This window comes from Colletotrichum siamense, assembly GCF_013390195.1.
Source record: "Colletotrichum siamense strain Cg363 chromosome Unknown KSG_Cg363_contig04, whole genome shotgun sequence".
NCBI classification, from domain to species: domain Eukaryota; kingdom Fungi; phylum Ascomycota; class Sordariomycetes; order Glomerellales; family Glomerellaceae; genus Colletotrichum; species Colletotrichum siamense.
The window spans coordinates 3429785-3445285 of record NW_023501017.1 but is presented as its reverse complement, the minus strand read 5'-3'; the positions used below and the strand labels follow the sequence as shown (position 1 = coordinate 3445285).

Genomic DNA, 15501 nt, shown 5'->3' with positions numbered 1-15501 from the left:
CGGCTCAATCGAGAGATATGTCGTCTGCGATGATGTTCATGGACGGCTGGTTTGTATGTACTTTTTTTTTTTCTTGCATCTCGCCCAGAGGACCCTTCGCCCCAGCCAACAGCAACTTTTTTTTTCGGTAGCGACAGGGATCCCGGTCTGTACGTTCCTAGGTAGCGGCAGCTTCTTGGACGGAAGGCGGCGGTATAAAGGGCCGAACCAATCAAAGTGGAGACAACTCTGCACCACTCGCGCGACCGGGCATTCGAGCTCGAAAAACTTCAAGCAGTGTGAATCCCGAATTTGGAATCTCCCTGCGTGCTGCGAAGGCCGAACCGACGACCAATTCCACTCCTCCCGCCCACCTGCCACGCCCCTAACGAAGGTTCAATTGCGCTCCTGCAAAAAACCCTTCAACCACAAACGCACTCGCAATGGCGCTCTCTTGCAGATACGCAGCTCAGAGCTGCGCCCGCCAGCTCCGTTCCAGCAGCTCTCTGCGGGCTTCGACGACCCTCTTCCAGACCCGAACCCCCGCGACCGCTAGGAGGCACAACTCGACCGAGGCTGCAGCACCCACGAACCCCAAGATCGCCGCTATCGTCGACCAGATCAGTACCCTTACCCTTCTGGAAACTGCCGACCTCGTCTCAAGCTTGAAGGTGAGTTAAATACGGATATGGTCGGGGTGGATAGTGGAACCCAATTATGTCGCCAGATGCAGAATGCGCTGATGTTGACGATGTACACTATTTCAGACCAAGCTCAACATCCCCGATCTTCCCGTTGGTGGTTTTGCTGCCGCCGCTGCCCCCGCAGCAGCCGCCCCCGCTGAGGCCGCCGAGGAGGCTGCGCCAGCCGCCGCCGAGAAGAGCGTCTTCAACCTCAAGCTGACTGCTTTTGACGCTGGTGCCAAGGCCAAGGTTATTAAGGAGGTCAAGAATTTGCTCGGTCTCAGCTTGGTGGACAGCAAGAAGTTCGTCGAGAGCGCGCCGAAGCTGATGAAGGAGAACGTAGCCAAGGACGAGGCTGAGAAAATTATCGCCACGATGAAGGAGCTTGGTGCCACCGTCGTTATGGAGTAAATTCTGCCCGTTTGCATTGGCTGGCTAGGCTCAGTGGACGAGAGCGACGACTACTCTCCTGGGAGGAGATGATGAAAACTCGGGACATTTTTGACGTCGAGATCTGGATCGGATTGGTCTAGATGTGATGTGTATGAGTGTATAAACACCCATGTAACAATATTATAAAGACATACACCACCATTGACTGACGACTTTGAGACCTCTCTTTTTGTGACTGGCTACTGCCTCATGCGCCGCAGAGCCTACAACTACAGGAACCATGGAAGCAACCATACCCGATCAGTGGTATACATGGCTCTACGAGAACCGACCGTTTAACGCCTATTTTGACTCAATCACCCAAACGCCCCGATATGCCTATTGTGAGTTCGAGTAAGCAGCAACTAATATTTCTTGTTGCCATTCGTGATACGGGTGCTGGCGGGACCAGCGGGCGGACGAGGGGCGCACTGATGTTCCATGGACTGGCGCCACTCGGTAAACTCCTCCTGTCCAAGGATGTGGTCATCGTCACCCATGTCGCTTGTCTCCTCCCAGATCTTGTCGGTCTCAGCGTTGTCGTGCGATGGGATGGCCCAGATACTCTCGCGCAGTCTTTTGTGGCGTTCGCGGTCCTCCTCAATGCGCTGCTCGATCTGTCGCTTCTCCAGCCGTGGCGCCCTGCCGTTAGTCGGAATCGCGTGGCTCGGGGGCGCGTCGCCCATATCGACGTCGCCGTTGACAGGCGATGACAAGCCAGCATCGCGGGCGCTTGTCTCTCGTTCTTTCAAGACCTCTTCAATCTCAGTCACCGTCTGAGCTTGCAAAAATTGCTTTTGTTGAAGTCCTTGGAGAACCTTGGAAGCGTCAGCATTTGATTCTTGTACTGCGAGAGCTGAGTTAGCTTGCCCTTCTGACGACCTTGACGTTGGCAGCACCGGATCCATCATCCGGAGCGACTGCATCGACGATCCGAATAATGTCGCGTTGCATCATGCGAACGTAGTCCACGTGGTTGTCTTTCTGCGCCATCTCCAGGAAATGCTCGATGAAGTACATGATGTTGGCTCTGGTATTCATATTGTTCTGTATGTAGGTCAGCTTTCTCATTCTTTTCACGCAAAAGAAGGGACTTACGCCACGTTCCAACTGTTCGACAATGCATGAATGCAAGTCTTCGTCCATGTCCTTGTACTTGAGCGCATACTGGGCAGCCTTCTGAGCAGAAGTGACGGATGCGTTCAGGTGCTGCAGCTGAGATGTAAAGCGCATCCGAACCTCGAAAGGGTCCGCCATGTCTGTCGCAGTTGGGGATACTCCCCAGTATATATGCTCGTCTGATCCGTCTGGTAATAAAAGCGACGAGTGCTCCTCCTGATGATGTTGAAAGCCGTTGGCTGGATGAGCTTCGGTTAGTTGAATCTGATTAAGTTGCTGCCCAGAGCGCTCTCTTACTTTGGTTACCAGAAAGTGTCATTCTCACAGGGACGGCCTGTGCATTTCTCATTTTTCCTACCCCAGCACTGTGAGAAGCTCGAGTCGGGGACGCTAAGCGAGATTTGGGTTAGCGTGTAGCTGCCCGGAAAATGATCGCTCTCAGTGGATGATATGGACGATATCGGTAACAGTGGAGTCTTGTAAAAGGAGGTGAACAATATTTCAATAATGTTATTTACTTGGGCTCTGCTGGGCTAAAATAGCTTGACACGTTGCGATTGAAAACGAAGTTTTGGTCCAAACCTAGTTGTGCCCTTGATCTGATTCCTAGAGACAAGCAGTGTGTGAACGTTTCAATTGCTTTAACTGCAAACCACGACCTCACTTACACCCGCGATTTCAACTCACACTTTGTCTCATCATGCCCTCTCACGCACTCACTATCTACGATGGCGGTGCCTCGTCGTCAGACGAGCTCACCATGACCGTCCTTGGCTGTGGTAAGTAAGCTCGTGTCTCTGATTCTCATGATATCTCCGCATTTTTTCAAGACACCTCAACCAGGTCCAACCGACTTTTTTCAACGAGAAAAACACGACATTCAAAATAGAATAGATGGTTAACACGTGAACAGGCACCATGGGCATTGCCATACTGAATGGTATTCTCACTTCTCTACAGGAGATGCAAGCTCCCAAGCCCTTGCAAACTCCCTCAGGGTCAGGGACTTCCACTCCTCTCCAAGACGAAGTCCCCCGCCGACTACCATCCCGCTTCATCGCCTGCGTTCGCCGTCCTGAAAGTGCAAAGAAGGTCAAGAAGGCTCTTTGGGAACACTCGTCCGTTCTCAAGGTTGTCCAGAACGAGAACATCCCCTCTGTCCTCAAGTCCGACGTCATCCTCCTTGCCTGCAAGCCGTACATGGTCAAGGATATCCTGAGCGAGCCTGGCATGGCCCGCGCCCTGCATGGCAAGCTCCTTGTCTCCGTCTGCGCGGGCGTCACCGAGGCCGACCTCGAGGAGATCCTCCACGGTGTAGCGCCCACCAAGAGCCCAGAGGAAGACGGCCGCTGCCGCGTAATCCGAGCTGTTCCCAACACCGCCTCGCTGATCCGCGAGAGTATGACCGTCATCGGCACCTCGACCTGGCCTCTTTCCCCCGAGATCTCCAGCCTGGTTACTTGGATCTTCAGGCGCATTGGTGATGTGGTTTATCTCCCTCCTAATAACATGGACGCCAGCACCGCGCTGTGCGGCTCTTGCCCCGCCTACTTCGCGCTCATGCTTGAGTCTGCCATTGACGGAGCTGTTGCCATGGGTCTCCCCCGTGCCGAGGCCACGAGAATGGCTGCCCAAACGATGAGGGGAACTGCCGGCATGGTCCTCAATGGCGACCACCCTGCGCTTCTCCGGGACAAGGTGACCACTCCAGGCGGCTGCACGATCGGAGGCTTGATGGTGCTGGAGGAGGGTCGTGTTAGAGGCACAATTGCACGTGCGGTGCGTGAATCAACTGTCGTCGCTAGCCAGCTCGGCCAGGGCGTACAGGGCGTCAACGGCACTCGTTTCCCTGCGCAATCCGGGTTCCCCAGCTTTTAAATCGCTATCACGCCAGACATGAGTTTGGATAGGTCATGAGCAGGCAGCAACTTCACTGCCAAGGATGCTCAATTTTGATTAATGACAAAGTGGCCGTAAACTGCCTATGAAAAACTTGGTATCAACCGGGCAGAGGCCTAAGTAGAATGACAGAATAGACTCGATGACAACCTTGAACTCCTGGACCCAATCCCTGCCCTTTTGCATCGTCGTAAGTTGTGGAGAGCTCAGACGTCTTCGATCCTGACCTTCTTGTTGGAACCCTGCTCCTCGGCATCATCCACTGACTTTCTCTTACTGCTGGACTCGTCCGCCTCGGTGGCACCAAGTCTGTGTTTCTCCCAACGTGCGTGCCAATCCAGGAGTCTAGCATACTCAAGCTCCACGCTCCTGAGGGCTTCGTTCAACTTTTCACTTCGCTCGCTGATGTCCAGCTGACCAAGAACATCGCCGTTCTGACGATAGATGCGTTGCTTGACGAAGAGCTTCCACAGATGATATTGGTGCCTGTCCTCCTTTGTAGCTAATGGCTTCTTCTCCTCGCCGAATCCTGCCCTGACCGAAGCAGGCAACTGAGACATAGTATGCATCTCAATCAGTCTCTTGAACTGACGTTCCACGATCTTTGTCTTTTGGCGGAGGCTCTGACGCAACTCGTAATCCACCAGGTCCCGGGGGACCGTACCGGTAGGAGGCCTCGGCAGAGAGATATCGGTGTTGATCTTGACTTTGCTGAACTCGGGCAGAGAGCGGAGGAACGTCAAGTCAGAGAGATCTCTCATGTCATCGAACGCCTCATTAGGGTCCTCGACTGTCAGCTCAAAGGTCTGGGGATCTTGAAGGTATGTGTCAAAGATCGTTTTGTAGAGACGGGCACCGATGCCTTTACCCTGGAAAGGCGGCAGGATAAGGAACTGAGAAAGTCTTGAGCGGCAGGGCAACTGATCTAGGAGGTTGAACTCCTCCTTTGGGAGGTCCCAATCGCTCGAGGGTGGCGTCGGAGGACGGAAGCTGAAGAATTTGTAGACAGTCGAGTAGCCGACGAAAGTGTAGGATGGTGTCTCTGAGGCTTCGGCAGATGGCTGCCTGCGATACAGAAAGTAGACGGTCCACCGGTTGGCGTCTTCGGGTGCTTTCCAAGGATCCTCCTCATTCTCCGGATCGCGCGCGATGTACGATCCTCCTTCGATGAACAGCGGAACGAGGGCCTCGACGCGGTTCACGATCTGGCGCACGGCGGTGTCCGCCAAGCTACCCTTCCATACTTCGTATGTTCCATCATCGCCTTCGAAGCTCGAGTGAAGGGAACCGGGAGGGGTGAAGTTGTCAGGCTGACTTTGCGCGCGGCTCTCGAATTCCTTGGCTGACTGGAACGCGACTTCGGGAGGTTAGCTATGGTCCTGTTGCGACGGAGGCGACACTCACCACCAGGCAGATGCTGCCTCAGAATGTCGTCAATATCTGCGGCTTCAGTCTCACCGACAGAATTGAATTTCTTGCCCCACGACACCTTAACATGAGGGCGCATATCGTAGGTCAGGTATCGCAGGTTGATCTTGAGATCCTTGTAACCAAATATGGTCTCCTCATCGCCGAAAATGGAGTATGTGAACTTTGGGTTGAATGAAGCGATCGACTTCGTTGCGCCGGCAGCAGGAGCAATCAGGCTGATGTTCACGGCCTCAGTGGCGTTCGCCGACCCTGCAGCAATAATCAGTGACCTGCAACGATGGATTGAAGCGACCTGACTGGAACGTACACTCATCAATCTCAGCCATGGTGTCGACAGCTGGAGGCAGGGTTGGATGTGAATATTGCGATTATTTCACAACCGATGGAGCCAACAGAGTTGGTGAGATGTGCTGGCTAAGACGGATCGCTTTTCTGTGCAAATCGCACCAAAAGTCGAGGTTTGGGAGACAATCAAGGTTGAATGGGAGCTAAAGTACGGATCAGGTCGAGCTTTGCGACAAACTGTGGCGACGCGCAGTCAAAGCGACTCGCGACAAGACGCGACAGGGACTAAATGGATTTGCATTTAGAGGGGTTTAATATGGGTCCCCCTCTAGTGGCAGCGTCAAGCCTGAAATAGCTCCCCGGGCCAGGTTCCGTCCAGTTCGCAGAGCAAGCCGCAGGAGGGGAGGCCGGGGACCCACCAGCATTACGACATGTGGTGACAAGGCAGGAGCAGCAGCCCCCTGGCCGTCTGAAGGGGGCAGCAGTTAGGTAGGGCCTTAGCTCCGAAACCAACCTCGACGATTATCCCTTTGAACGAGCTGAGAGACGACGAGCAGAAAAAAGGTCTCAAGTTTGCGAATTCCCTCCTCCTCTTTCCATTGAGCAGCAGGCAAGCAGGGTGGCCGTTGATTACGGTACCAGACATGTTGGCGTAACCCGACGTTCTCGATCTCGGCAACCTCTCCCCACGTCTTTTATCTCGCGCCAAAGTAATTGACCGACGCATTTTACGGCACCCAAAAATGGGAGGGCTACTGTTATTGCTCATGCTGAGCGTAAGTTGACACCTAGCTGTCTTACTTAGCTTCGGCTGGACTTCGACCGCCAAACTACGAACTGATGACCAAGCTAACGATTGCGATCACAGACGGTGATGGCCCTGGCGTACGTAGCTCCTCGATGAGGCCGATGTCTCCAACCGAACACACCAGCACACGACCCGAACGATCCGTACTGATATCATACGCCAATAGGTCCTTTTTCGCCGGCTCACTGCCCCTCGCTATCTCCCTAACACAGTCGCAACTTCGATTCATATCAAGCGTTGGTGTTGGTATTCTGGTTGGGACGTCGATGATTGTGATCATACCCGAGGGCATTGAAGCTGTTTCGACCACCGGGGGACACCACCATGATAAGAGAAGCATAGCGACCGCGGTTGGCAGGCAACATAGCTTGGATGTACGCTGGACGACAGGCGACGACGTCCCGCGACTAGCGACGATCGATCCCACGAGACGGAGAGGGGAGTCTTCCTCGGTCGGGCACGTTGATGTTGCTGGCATGCGGTTGCGCGGTCGAGAGGAGCCTCCTGCGCCCGAACATGGCCACGACGGAACTGCCCCGGTTCATGCTCCGGGCGCCGAGCCAAAGCACAGCGAGGAGAAACAAGCCGAAGTGCCGACCTTCTACATCGGCCTGTCCATGATCCTCGGTTTTGTGCTCATGTTCCTCATCGACAGATTGCCTCGCCACGCCACAGACCGTATGGGAAACGAACCGCAGATGCGGCATGTCAGCTTGGATAACCTCGGGGGCGCATCCAGCAGTGTTGATGATGAGTCGGAGGGATTCTTGGGGGCTCTGGCACCCCCGCCGAAGCAATCTCGAAGTCTTGCAACCACCATCGGCCTAGTGATCCATGCAGCAGCCGATGGTATAGCAATGGGAGCTTCGACGTCGACGTCGAACACGAAGCTGGGCCTGATCATTTTCGTCGCCATTATGGTTCACAAAGCGCCTGCGGCATTTGGGTTGACTTCAGTCCTCCTTAAGCAGGGTCTGACCAAGCGTGCGGCGCGAGGTCACTTGATCGTCTTCAGCCTTGCTGCTCCATTCGGTGCCTTGAGCACGTGGGCAATTATACAGATCCTAGGCGGCGGCAACCTCGACGGAGAGTCCGGCCAGTGGTGGACTGGTATGCTTCTGCTATTCTCGGCGGGGACCTTCCTGTAAGTCGGACGCCATCCCTGAATCAGACTTCCACGACTGACACATACAAGCTTCGTTGCGATGCACGCCATGCAGGAAGACAGCAGCTCCCCCAAGCACGAGCACGGCGGAATGAACGGATACTCAGAAGGAAGCCAACGGGTGCAACACCGGCCGCAAATGCGAGATACCTTTGCAACCGTCGCCGGCATGCTCTTACCTCTCCTTACTCAGTTTGGGCATCACCACTAGCGTTGCCACGTGGGATAGCATTCGGCCCATCCGTGTGAACGAATCGAGGCTTCGATGTACGACAAGACTCTCTTGACTCATGATGATGATGACTGTATAGACTGTAGTTATTCGGCGTAGGGGCCTGCCAGATTCAAAAGGATATATCTATTTTCTTTTTCTTTTTTTTAAGATTCTGTACTAGATCGATCGATGCCGTCCGCAACTGTATAAAAGTCGAAAAGTTTCTTGATTGACATTTCCAGAAACACGATTCGCCCGCCAAGGAGCCCGTCGATGCACCGGCAACATGTTGTGAGGGAAACTACTGCAGAGCAGGCGCATGGAGAGCTAGGGAAACCCTTGTCCACCAAGCGCCCGAGTTGAGCTAGGTTTCCGTCTCGAGTGTTTCAAGTTCGTACGACGACCTTGGCACCAGCGAGGCGCTCGTGGCGCTTCGTTACAACGGCGCAAGGAAACATGGACAATCGAGAAGGAGGGGTAATGGGGATTAAAGGCGTTTGGCTCATGAGCGCGTGTGTGTGCGCGTTGCGCTCATCAGCAGACTAGTCATTACCTTGAGGCTCAAAGGACAGAGAGAGCGGCCTGCGGCGCTTTGGAAGCTGCGATAGTGCTCTGAGTCTGAGACACAGTCCCATCTAGAACACAATGTAGCATAAAGCGGAATGTGGAAGCTTTTTAATCAACTTCTCACACGGGAATGTCAGTCCAGAGATAGATTGACGATTTTCATGCCTCTGCGACAGCCGAGGGGGATCTGCAAGTCAAGAAGCTGAAAATGGCACTTGTACAGGGGGCTGGTTGGAGCTTATTGAGAGGGCGTGAGAAATGGAAAGAGAGATTGAGAGGTATGCAGGTGTCGCAATTCTTCAGACACAGATCATCCCATTAGGGACCGACATTGGCATTGTCAACCTCCTCAAATATTGGACAGTCCGAAATGTTCTTTCCTTCGAAAAGGAAAAAAAAAGGCCTATTTGTTGTCTCTGCAAATGAGAAGGATTCCCCGGGGTTCGGTTTTGGAAGGGTCGGCTTAGACAGGTCTGAGCGGCGCAGGCTCGAGAATGGCACCCCTGTGTTGTATCACTGGGGCAGATCTGAGGCATCCAAGCCGGTAGTGTCGCAAGTTTGCAAAGCCCTTTAAGGGGAGCTGGGAAGACACACGCGAAGGAGCTGAGCTGAGCGGGATAGACCGTGGACCATTTCTTTTTATGGCATGCTTGCTGGGTTTCTCTCTGGAGATGATGAGTTGAGACTATTGCAGTGGCTTGCTTGAGGATAGTGGTATGCAACTGCTCATCCCACCCATCTTAATTTCGTATCTTTGAAAGACGATGATGAGTAACCAACGCATACCAAAATACATACGAACTCGAGGGATTTGGGGGTAAAACACTGGCGGTAGGTGCTGCGGGCTTGTCCGAGGCCGGTAGCTAAACTTAGTGTGCCGGATCCGCGATACGACGGTCATGACTTGTTTCGTTCGTGCCCGTCGATGGTTGACCTCAAGGGCGGTTGGGTTACCACGACGGTCCGAAGAAGCCATTGTTGTTGTTTTGTTGACGCCCCTGTGCTGGGTGGTCGAGGCACTTGTGGCGGGCTAGTCGGCAACGATGGTTTTCTAGAGGCAGTGATGGACTCGTCGTCTGATGATGCGCGTATGGTGTGGGAGGTTCGTCTTTCCTCGCCGTTGTGGAAGCGTACCTAACCTTTACGAAGATCTGATCATCGGCTGGTAAATGCGCCCAGCCCGGAGTTGCGTGCAAGCCACATGCCGACGAAAGTCTTTTGAAGGTTACAACATCAAGTCACGAAACTCTCGTCAAGGTGTGACGACGACAGTCTAATGAGGAAGGTTGTAGGAGAAGTTGTACAGTAAGGTTGGGTATAGCAAGCTCTGCTGGGGTTAGAAACAATTGGTTCGTTGACTGACAGGTGAGTTCTGCTGACAGAACCACACGAAGGAGATAGAGTGCGAGACAATGCAGAACGAGCGCTGGATCCAGTGACGCCGGGGGCGCGGCTGTGGCTCTGTCAGGGCCGGGGTATATGTACCCGGGATTCCATTATGGCGCAAGTGTCGTGATGCCGCCGTTTGGCGTCGAGGGAGGCGAGCCGAAGCGGAGAGCGTCCTCTTTACTATTGCGCCATCGTGGTGATGTCTCCATGGGCAAGCCGCACAAAGTATTGCTGAAGGTTGCCCTGGTCGGTTCCAACTTCTTGTTCGGCGGCGGCGGCGGCGGTGGAGGCGGCTCGGGGCACTGAGCCAAATTCGCACTCGGCAGCCCCCAAAAAGTTGAAAGAACTGATCGACGTCACGAATACCCACTGCGGTGCAGACGATGGATACCTAGGGTGTGATCTTCTCCCCAGTACTGGGCTCTAGTACGAGGCACCTCTAGTACGGGGTCATTCTCTGACGTAACAGAAGCCCGGAAAAACCTCGTTTTCATACGCTTAACCTTTCTAAGCACTAATTTATTACTAGTAGTAAGGGGACCCTAGTATAACGCCTTAGTAGTAGAGTTATATAAAAAATAACTATATACCCCCTTCTCTAGTATATAGTACTTAAGTTTTCTACTATTTGAGGCCTTTTTACTATATAAAAAGCTTAATTTATAGAGAGAGTGCTTTTTAACCCTCTCTATAAACTAAACTTTAGTATATAGTATAGCTAAAAGTAGTTAGACCCCTTTAATAGCAGAATTAACGCCTCTATTATACTTTTTAATAATAATAAAGCTATAAATAAAGCTATAGATATAGTAATTTAGAGTACTTATATTACTTTAACTTAATAAAAGTAGTTATTAACTAATTATTAAAGAACTATTAATAAGGGTAGCCCTATAGAGGTATATAAGTATATAAGAGGATTACTAATAAGGTTACTTTACTACTTTTTTAAGATATTCTATATAAATAAATAGTAATTTAATATACTTATTTAATAACTAAATAAGTATACTAGCTTATAGGATTCTTAATATATAACTATAAAATAAAAACTATTAATATTCCTATATATCTTAAGCTAAGGCTGCTCTTAGTATATTACTACCTATATATTTAAAGTTAGCTAAAATATAGTATTATAGTATATTAACTTCTTACTTACTACTTATATTAAACTATATAAAGCGTATATTTAACCTATAGTAGAAAGAGAGATCTTATTAGAGATTAAAGGGGACCCTAAGTAAGAAGCTTTTTTAGGCTATATTAGCGCTATTAATAGTATTTTAATCTATACTTTTATATTAGAAAAAAAATAGAAGATTTAGCGTTATTAGAAAGGCTTTATAAGCTAGAATATCTTTATAGTAATAAGGTTTAATAATAGCTTTTTATATATACTTACTAATATAGAGAGGTTAATTTATAACTTAAAGCTAGTAATATTTATATATAACTAAGGGTTTATAGTACTAGAAAGCAGATATTTCCTTATTAATACTAGCTTTAGAGGTAAAAATAGCCTTAATATTCTATACTATAAGACTTATTACTATTTATAAAATTAAAAGGATATAAACTTACTATTAGTTACTACCTAAGAGCTATATAATCTTAAGTATAGCTAGCTTTAAGTAATTATAGAGTAAGCTTTTAGTTATCTTAAGAAGAAGTTCTATATTATTTAAAGTTTAGTATTAGAATATAGCTTAAAGTAACAGATTACTATAATATATATAGTAATAGCGCTCTATAACTTTCTAATAATCTACTCTCTAATAAAGATAAAACTAATAGAAAGAGAAAGTTAAGATAATATTAATATTAATATATTATATTAATAAGTAGATAATTACTATATAAATAAGTTAGTAGTAGAGATTTATAAGTTTATAGTAGTAAAGATATAGTTAAAATAGCTATAGTAAAAAAAGAGGTAGTAAGTAAAGTAGTAAGTTAATATTAACTTTAGTAGAGATAGGTTAATATTAAAATATATAGTAAAAATACTCTTTTTTTTAATACTAACACTATATAGTATATATATAAAAATTATATTAAAAAACACACCTCTTTTTACTTCTCTAATATCTAATTAATATATAATCTTTTAAGCTTATTATTACCTTCTATTTTATTCTAGAGAACTATTAGTAATATAATAAAGTTTTAAGGCTTTAATAATAGCTCTCTTATAACTACTATATATTATACTACTATTAACTTACTTTAAAAATTTACTTTAAGGTTAGTAAGAGCTATATTAATTATTAGTTTACCCTCTACTATCTCCTCTAACTTTATTTACCTTCTCTCCCTTATAAGTTAAATACTTTAGCCTATATAAACTTAGCTCTTAATATTTATAATTATCTTATTATATTTTTATAGTTTTAATATATTAAATAAGTATAGTAGTATTTATAATATTAAATATTAAAGTAAGGGCGTATAAAAAGGTATACTTAATATAAAGTAGCTACTCTATAGGGTTAAAGATATAAGTAAGCTAAGTATACTATTAATAATATTATCCTCCTTATTAGTAAAGTTATTAACTTCCTCCTCACTATTACTCTTACTACTCTCACTACTCTTATTAATATTATCCTCTATATTAGAGTTCCTTACTTATATAAGATTATCTATAGTATATATACTCTTACTAGTTCCTAAGCCTCTATTCTATATCTCTAAATAAAGCTAAGGCTAACCTAACTTTATAGTTTATATCTATAATAACTTAGGGTTATTAGCTAAGAAGGCCTTCTTTTTATTATTATTATAATATATTACGCTAGTTATTACGTTAAAAGTATTACTTAACTTTAGCGCTACTTATGCTTATAGAGAGAACCTCTTCTTTTTAGTATAGAACTTATTATATATATAATTTAGCGTTATAGTGTAGTTAAAGATCTTTATATTATTAAAGCTCTTTATAATCTCTACTTATACTAGCTTTAACGTTTATAGCTTATTAATATTTAGCTTTTTATCCTAATAAGTATATAGAAGTTCTTATATAAATATTAATATTTAATAAGGTGATTAATAAATCTATATACCTATACTTCTTAACTTCTTTACTTTTTTAGACTTAGCTATAAATAGAGAGTTATTATTATTTATAGGGGATATTCCTTTTTATTTCCTTAATTATAGATTTAGTAGTTTAACTAAGAGTAGCTTAATCTCCTTAACTTCTTTATTATTAGAGTTAAAACTCTTATTAATAATAGGTATAGTAATAATAATACTATCCCTAATTTTTAAGCCTTTATTAGCCTACTAATTACTAATAAAAATACTTAGAGTTATTATAAGAAGGTATAACTTAGTGGTTTTTTAGTATATATAATAAGCTATAATATAAATAAAAGATTATAGTAAGTAGTAATCTAATAAGGTATAGTAATAATAGCCCTACTTAGGGGACCCTAGCTTTAAAGGTAGTAAGTATATCTCACACTAAATTTAGTTAAAATACTAACTCAATAGTAAAAAAAGTACTTCTATTATAATTCTGAAATTACATAAGGGACGTAGGTTACCGTTAAAGTCACTTTTACCTCATACTAGAGGTGCTGCGTGCTAGTACTGGGGAGAAGATTACACCCCTAGTGCAATGTAAGCGCCGCTAACTGGGACCCTGCAAGGACCCCAGGAAGGTAATGTGCGTGTGTGGTGGTGTGTGTTCGCAGTGAGACGAGAAGAGGTGAGACTTTGCTCAGCTGTTCATGACAGGCGGCCTGGGAAAGAGAGAACGAACCCAGGCCTCAGAGCTGGGGAATGTGGGAATGTAGGGGCTCAACTGTAAATAACGAGTTCGCATTCGATAGAGCGGCTATTCGAGACTGGCGATGGGCGAAGAGAGACACGGCTTGGTCGATGCGGACAAGGGAGATCAATGGATGGATGGATGACTCGGCATTGTTCGTCATTCCATCCGCATTCGCATTCGACAATAGACACAATAGTCAGATGACTATCACTCGCTGATGTCGTTCTCCAAGATGTGATGGGGAAAGATGGAAACGTCCGTCCGATCATGTCTCCCTTGAAAGGTCCGTACCTAGTGTAGAAAAGGTAGCACATAGTCAGGACTTGTAAGTGAAGTTGACCACCAAACGGAAAGTGCAGCCATTTCCCACCCAACCCGGCTGCAGGAAAGGCAGGTGATTGGCGAAGCGAGTCGGGACCGGCCGTTTGCAGGCCGCGCTTGGCTGCCGCCGCCATTGCTCCCATCCTGCGGTGTCCGCACCCCGGAATACCTGAGCAGTCCCGATCGTTGTTCTTTCTCATGTTCTTTGGAGAGGTTCTCGTCTTCTAGACGGACACGCAGAATGGTTCCGATGGCACCTGGCTTGTAGGCTTGCATTCGTTCAGCTCAGAGCGAGATTGCCAGGTCAGCTGAAGTGTCAGATGTCAGTCCCGTGGTGGAGGGTAACAGGCACGAAACAGCGCTAGAGAAGCCCCAGAATAAAAATCTGTTTGTTTGGGATTCACGGGCGAACGCCTGGGCCTAGGAGGCGTTGCCAGTGTCTGCCATGTCCTTGGTATGGCTGCATGTTGTAAACCGCCACGAGGTAAGAGAACACCGCCTGCCTCTACGGACACAGGCTTCGACGTCGTTCCCGTTCGCATGATATGTGCCTGCAACTCCTCAGTCTCTCTGGATCCCAAGCGTTTGCAAGTAAGCATTTCTCGCCTCCCGGTCCCTCCACTTCCGCCCCTCCTCGTCGTCTTTGCCTCCCCCGGGCCTCAATATGCCAGTGATGAAAGACGGGAGGTAGCACAAAGAGAAACAGGCCCCGCCGAATGCACTGTGACCCGTGTGGCACCTTCTGCCTTTCCATCGACAGTGCCGTACCTCTACCAATACCTCTGGTCTCTGCCACTCCTAACCTGTCTGAAGGTACCTACCTAGCAAACCTCCATTACCCGGGCCCCTTCCAGGCACGCCCACATAGCCGCAAGCCCAGGCCTTCTTCGGCGCTCTTCGTCTTAGTTCCCCCTTCCATCGCCCGTCATTCATTCATCCGCCCATCCATCCACCCACCCATCCACTCACACCCGTTTCCCCCTTCTGCCTGAGGTGTGGTAGCTGGTGCAGTGTGGTCTCTGATCTCGCCTTCTCCCGCCTAAAACCCGCCTTTGTTACCTGCCCGGCCCCAGGGCATCATCATTCCATTGGCACATTGGGTACCTCGTGCTTCAGCGACCAAGCAAGCCTTGACTCTTTGCCCTGGACATCCATCTCACTTGTTGCAAAAAAGCGTCCATCCACCCCAGTCCCGCGCTGGTCTTGGGTCTTGGGTCTTGCGTTTGGTGGTATCCGTATTACTGGCTGGTCCTGAGTCCCCCTTCCCCTTCCCTGCTCCATTCGTACCTTAGCACCACACCCAGGCCTTTCCTTACCTCAGCTGCCCAACTTGCTACGCAGTGCTTGTCCAGTATCTGATCTCCTTTCCATCCTCCTCCTCCTCCGCTTCTTCCTCCCTCCCACTCCCCAAATCCCCAAATCCAA

The 15501-nt window shown here is 47.9% G+C and overlaps 5 protein-coding genes across 5 annotated transcripts; 3 read left to right on the top strand and 2 right to left on the bottom strand.

The window, feature by feature from the left end:
• Nucleotides 1-422: 422 nt before the first annotated feature.
• CGCS363_v006830 (54S ribosomal protein L12) lies at nt 423-1073 on the top strand (the record flags this gene model as incomplete). Its single annotated transcript, XM_036638679.1, has 2 exons — nt 423-650; nt 747-1073. 2 exons carry the CDS (start codon nt 423-425, stop codon nt 1071-1073), a joined length of 555 nt encoding a protein of 184 aa, XP_036497009.1.
• Nucleotides 1074-1459: 386 nt separating this feature from the next.
• Nucleotides 1460-2351, bottom strand: ctk3 (CTD kinase subunit gamma; the record flags this gene model as incomplete). Its single annotated transcript, XM_036638678.1, has 3 exons — nt 1460-1912; nt 1974-2141; nt 2193-2351. 3 exons carry the CDS (start codon nt 2349-2351, stop codon nt 1460-1462), a joined length of 780 nt encoding a protein of 259 aa, XP_036496143.1.
• Nucleotides 2352-2913: 562 nt separating this feature from the next.
• On the top strand, nt 2914-4091 carry P5CR-2 (Pyrroline-5-carboxylate reductase; the record flags this gene model as incomplete). Its single annotated transcript, XM_036638677.1, has 2 exons — nt 2914-2992; nt 3127-4091. 2 exons carry the CDS (start codon nt 2914-2916, stop codon nt 4089-4091), a joined length of 1044 nt encoding a protein of 347 aa, XP_036496142.1.
• Nucleotides 4092-4318: 227 nt separating this feature from the next.
• Nucleotides 4319-5869, bottom strand: HAT1 (Histone acetyltransferase type B catalytic subunit; the record flags this gene model as incomplete). The annotated part of the gene is made up of 3 exons (XM_036638676.1): nt 4319-5469; nt 5517-5792; nt 5851-5869. 3 exons carry the CDS (start codon nt 5867-5869, stop codon nt 4319-4321), a joined length of 1446 nt encoding a protein of 481 aa, XP_036496137.1.
• A 702-nt stretch (nt 5870-6571) lies between these two features.
• SLC39A9 (Zinc transporter ZIP9) lies at nt 6572-8012 on the top strand (the record flags this gene model as incomplete). Its single annotated transcript, XM_036638675.1, has 4 exons — nt 6572-6604; nt 6697-6713; nt 6803-7780; nt 7832-8012. The coding sequence occupies 4 exons, from the start codon at nt 6572-6574 to the stop codon at nt 8010-8012; spliced, it is 1209 nt and encodes a 402-aa protein (XP_036496136.1).
• Nucleotides 8013-15501: the final 7489 nt, after the last annotated feature.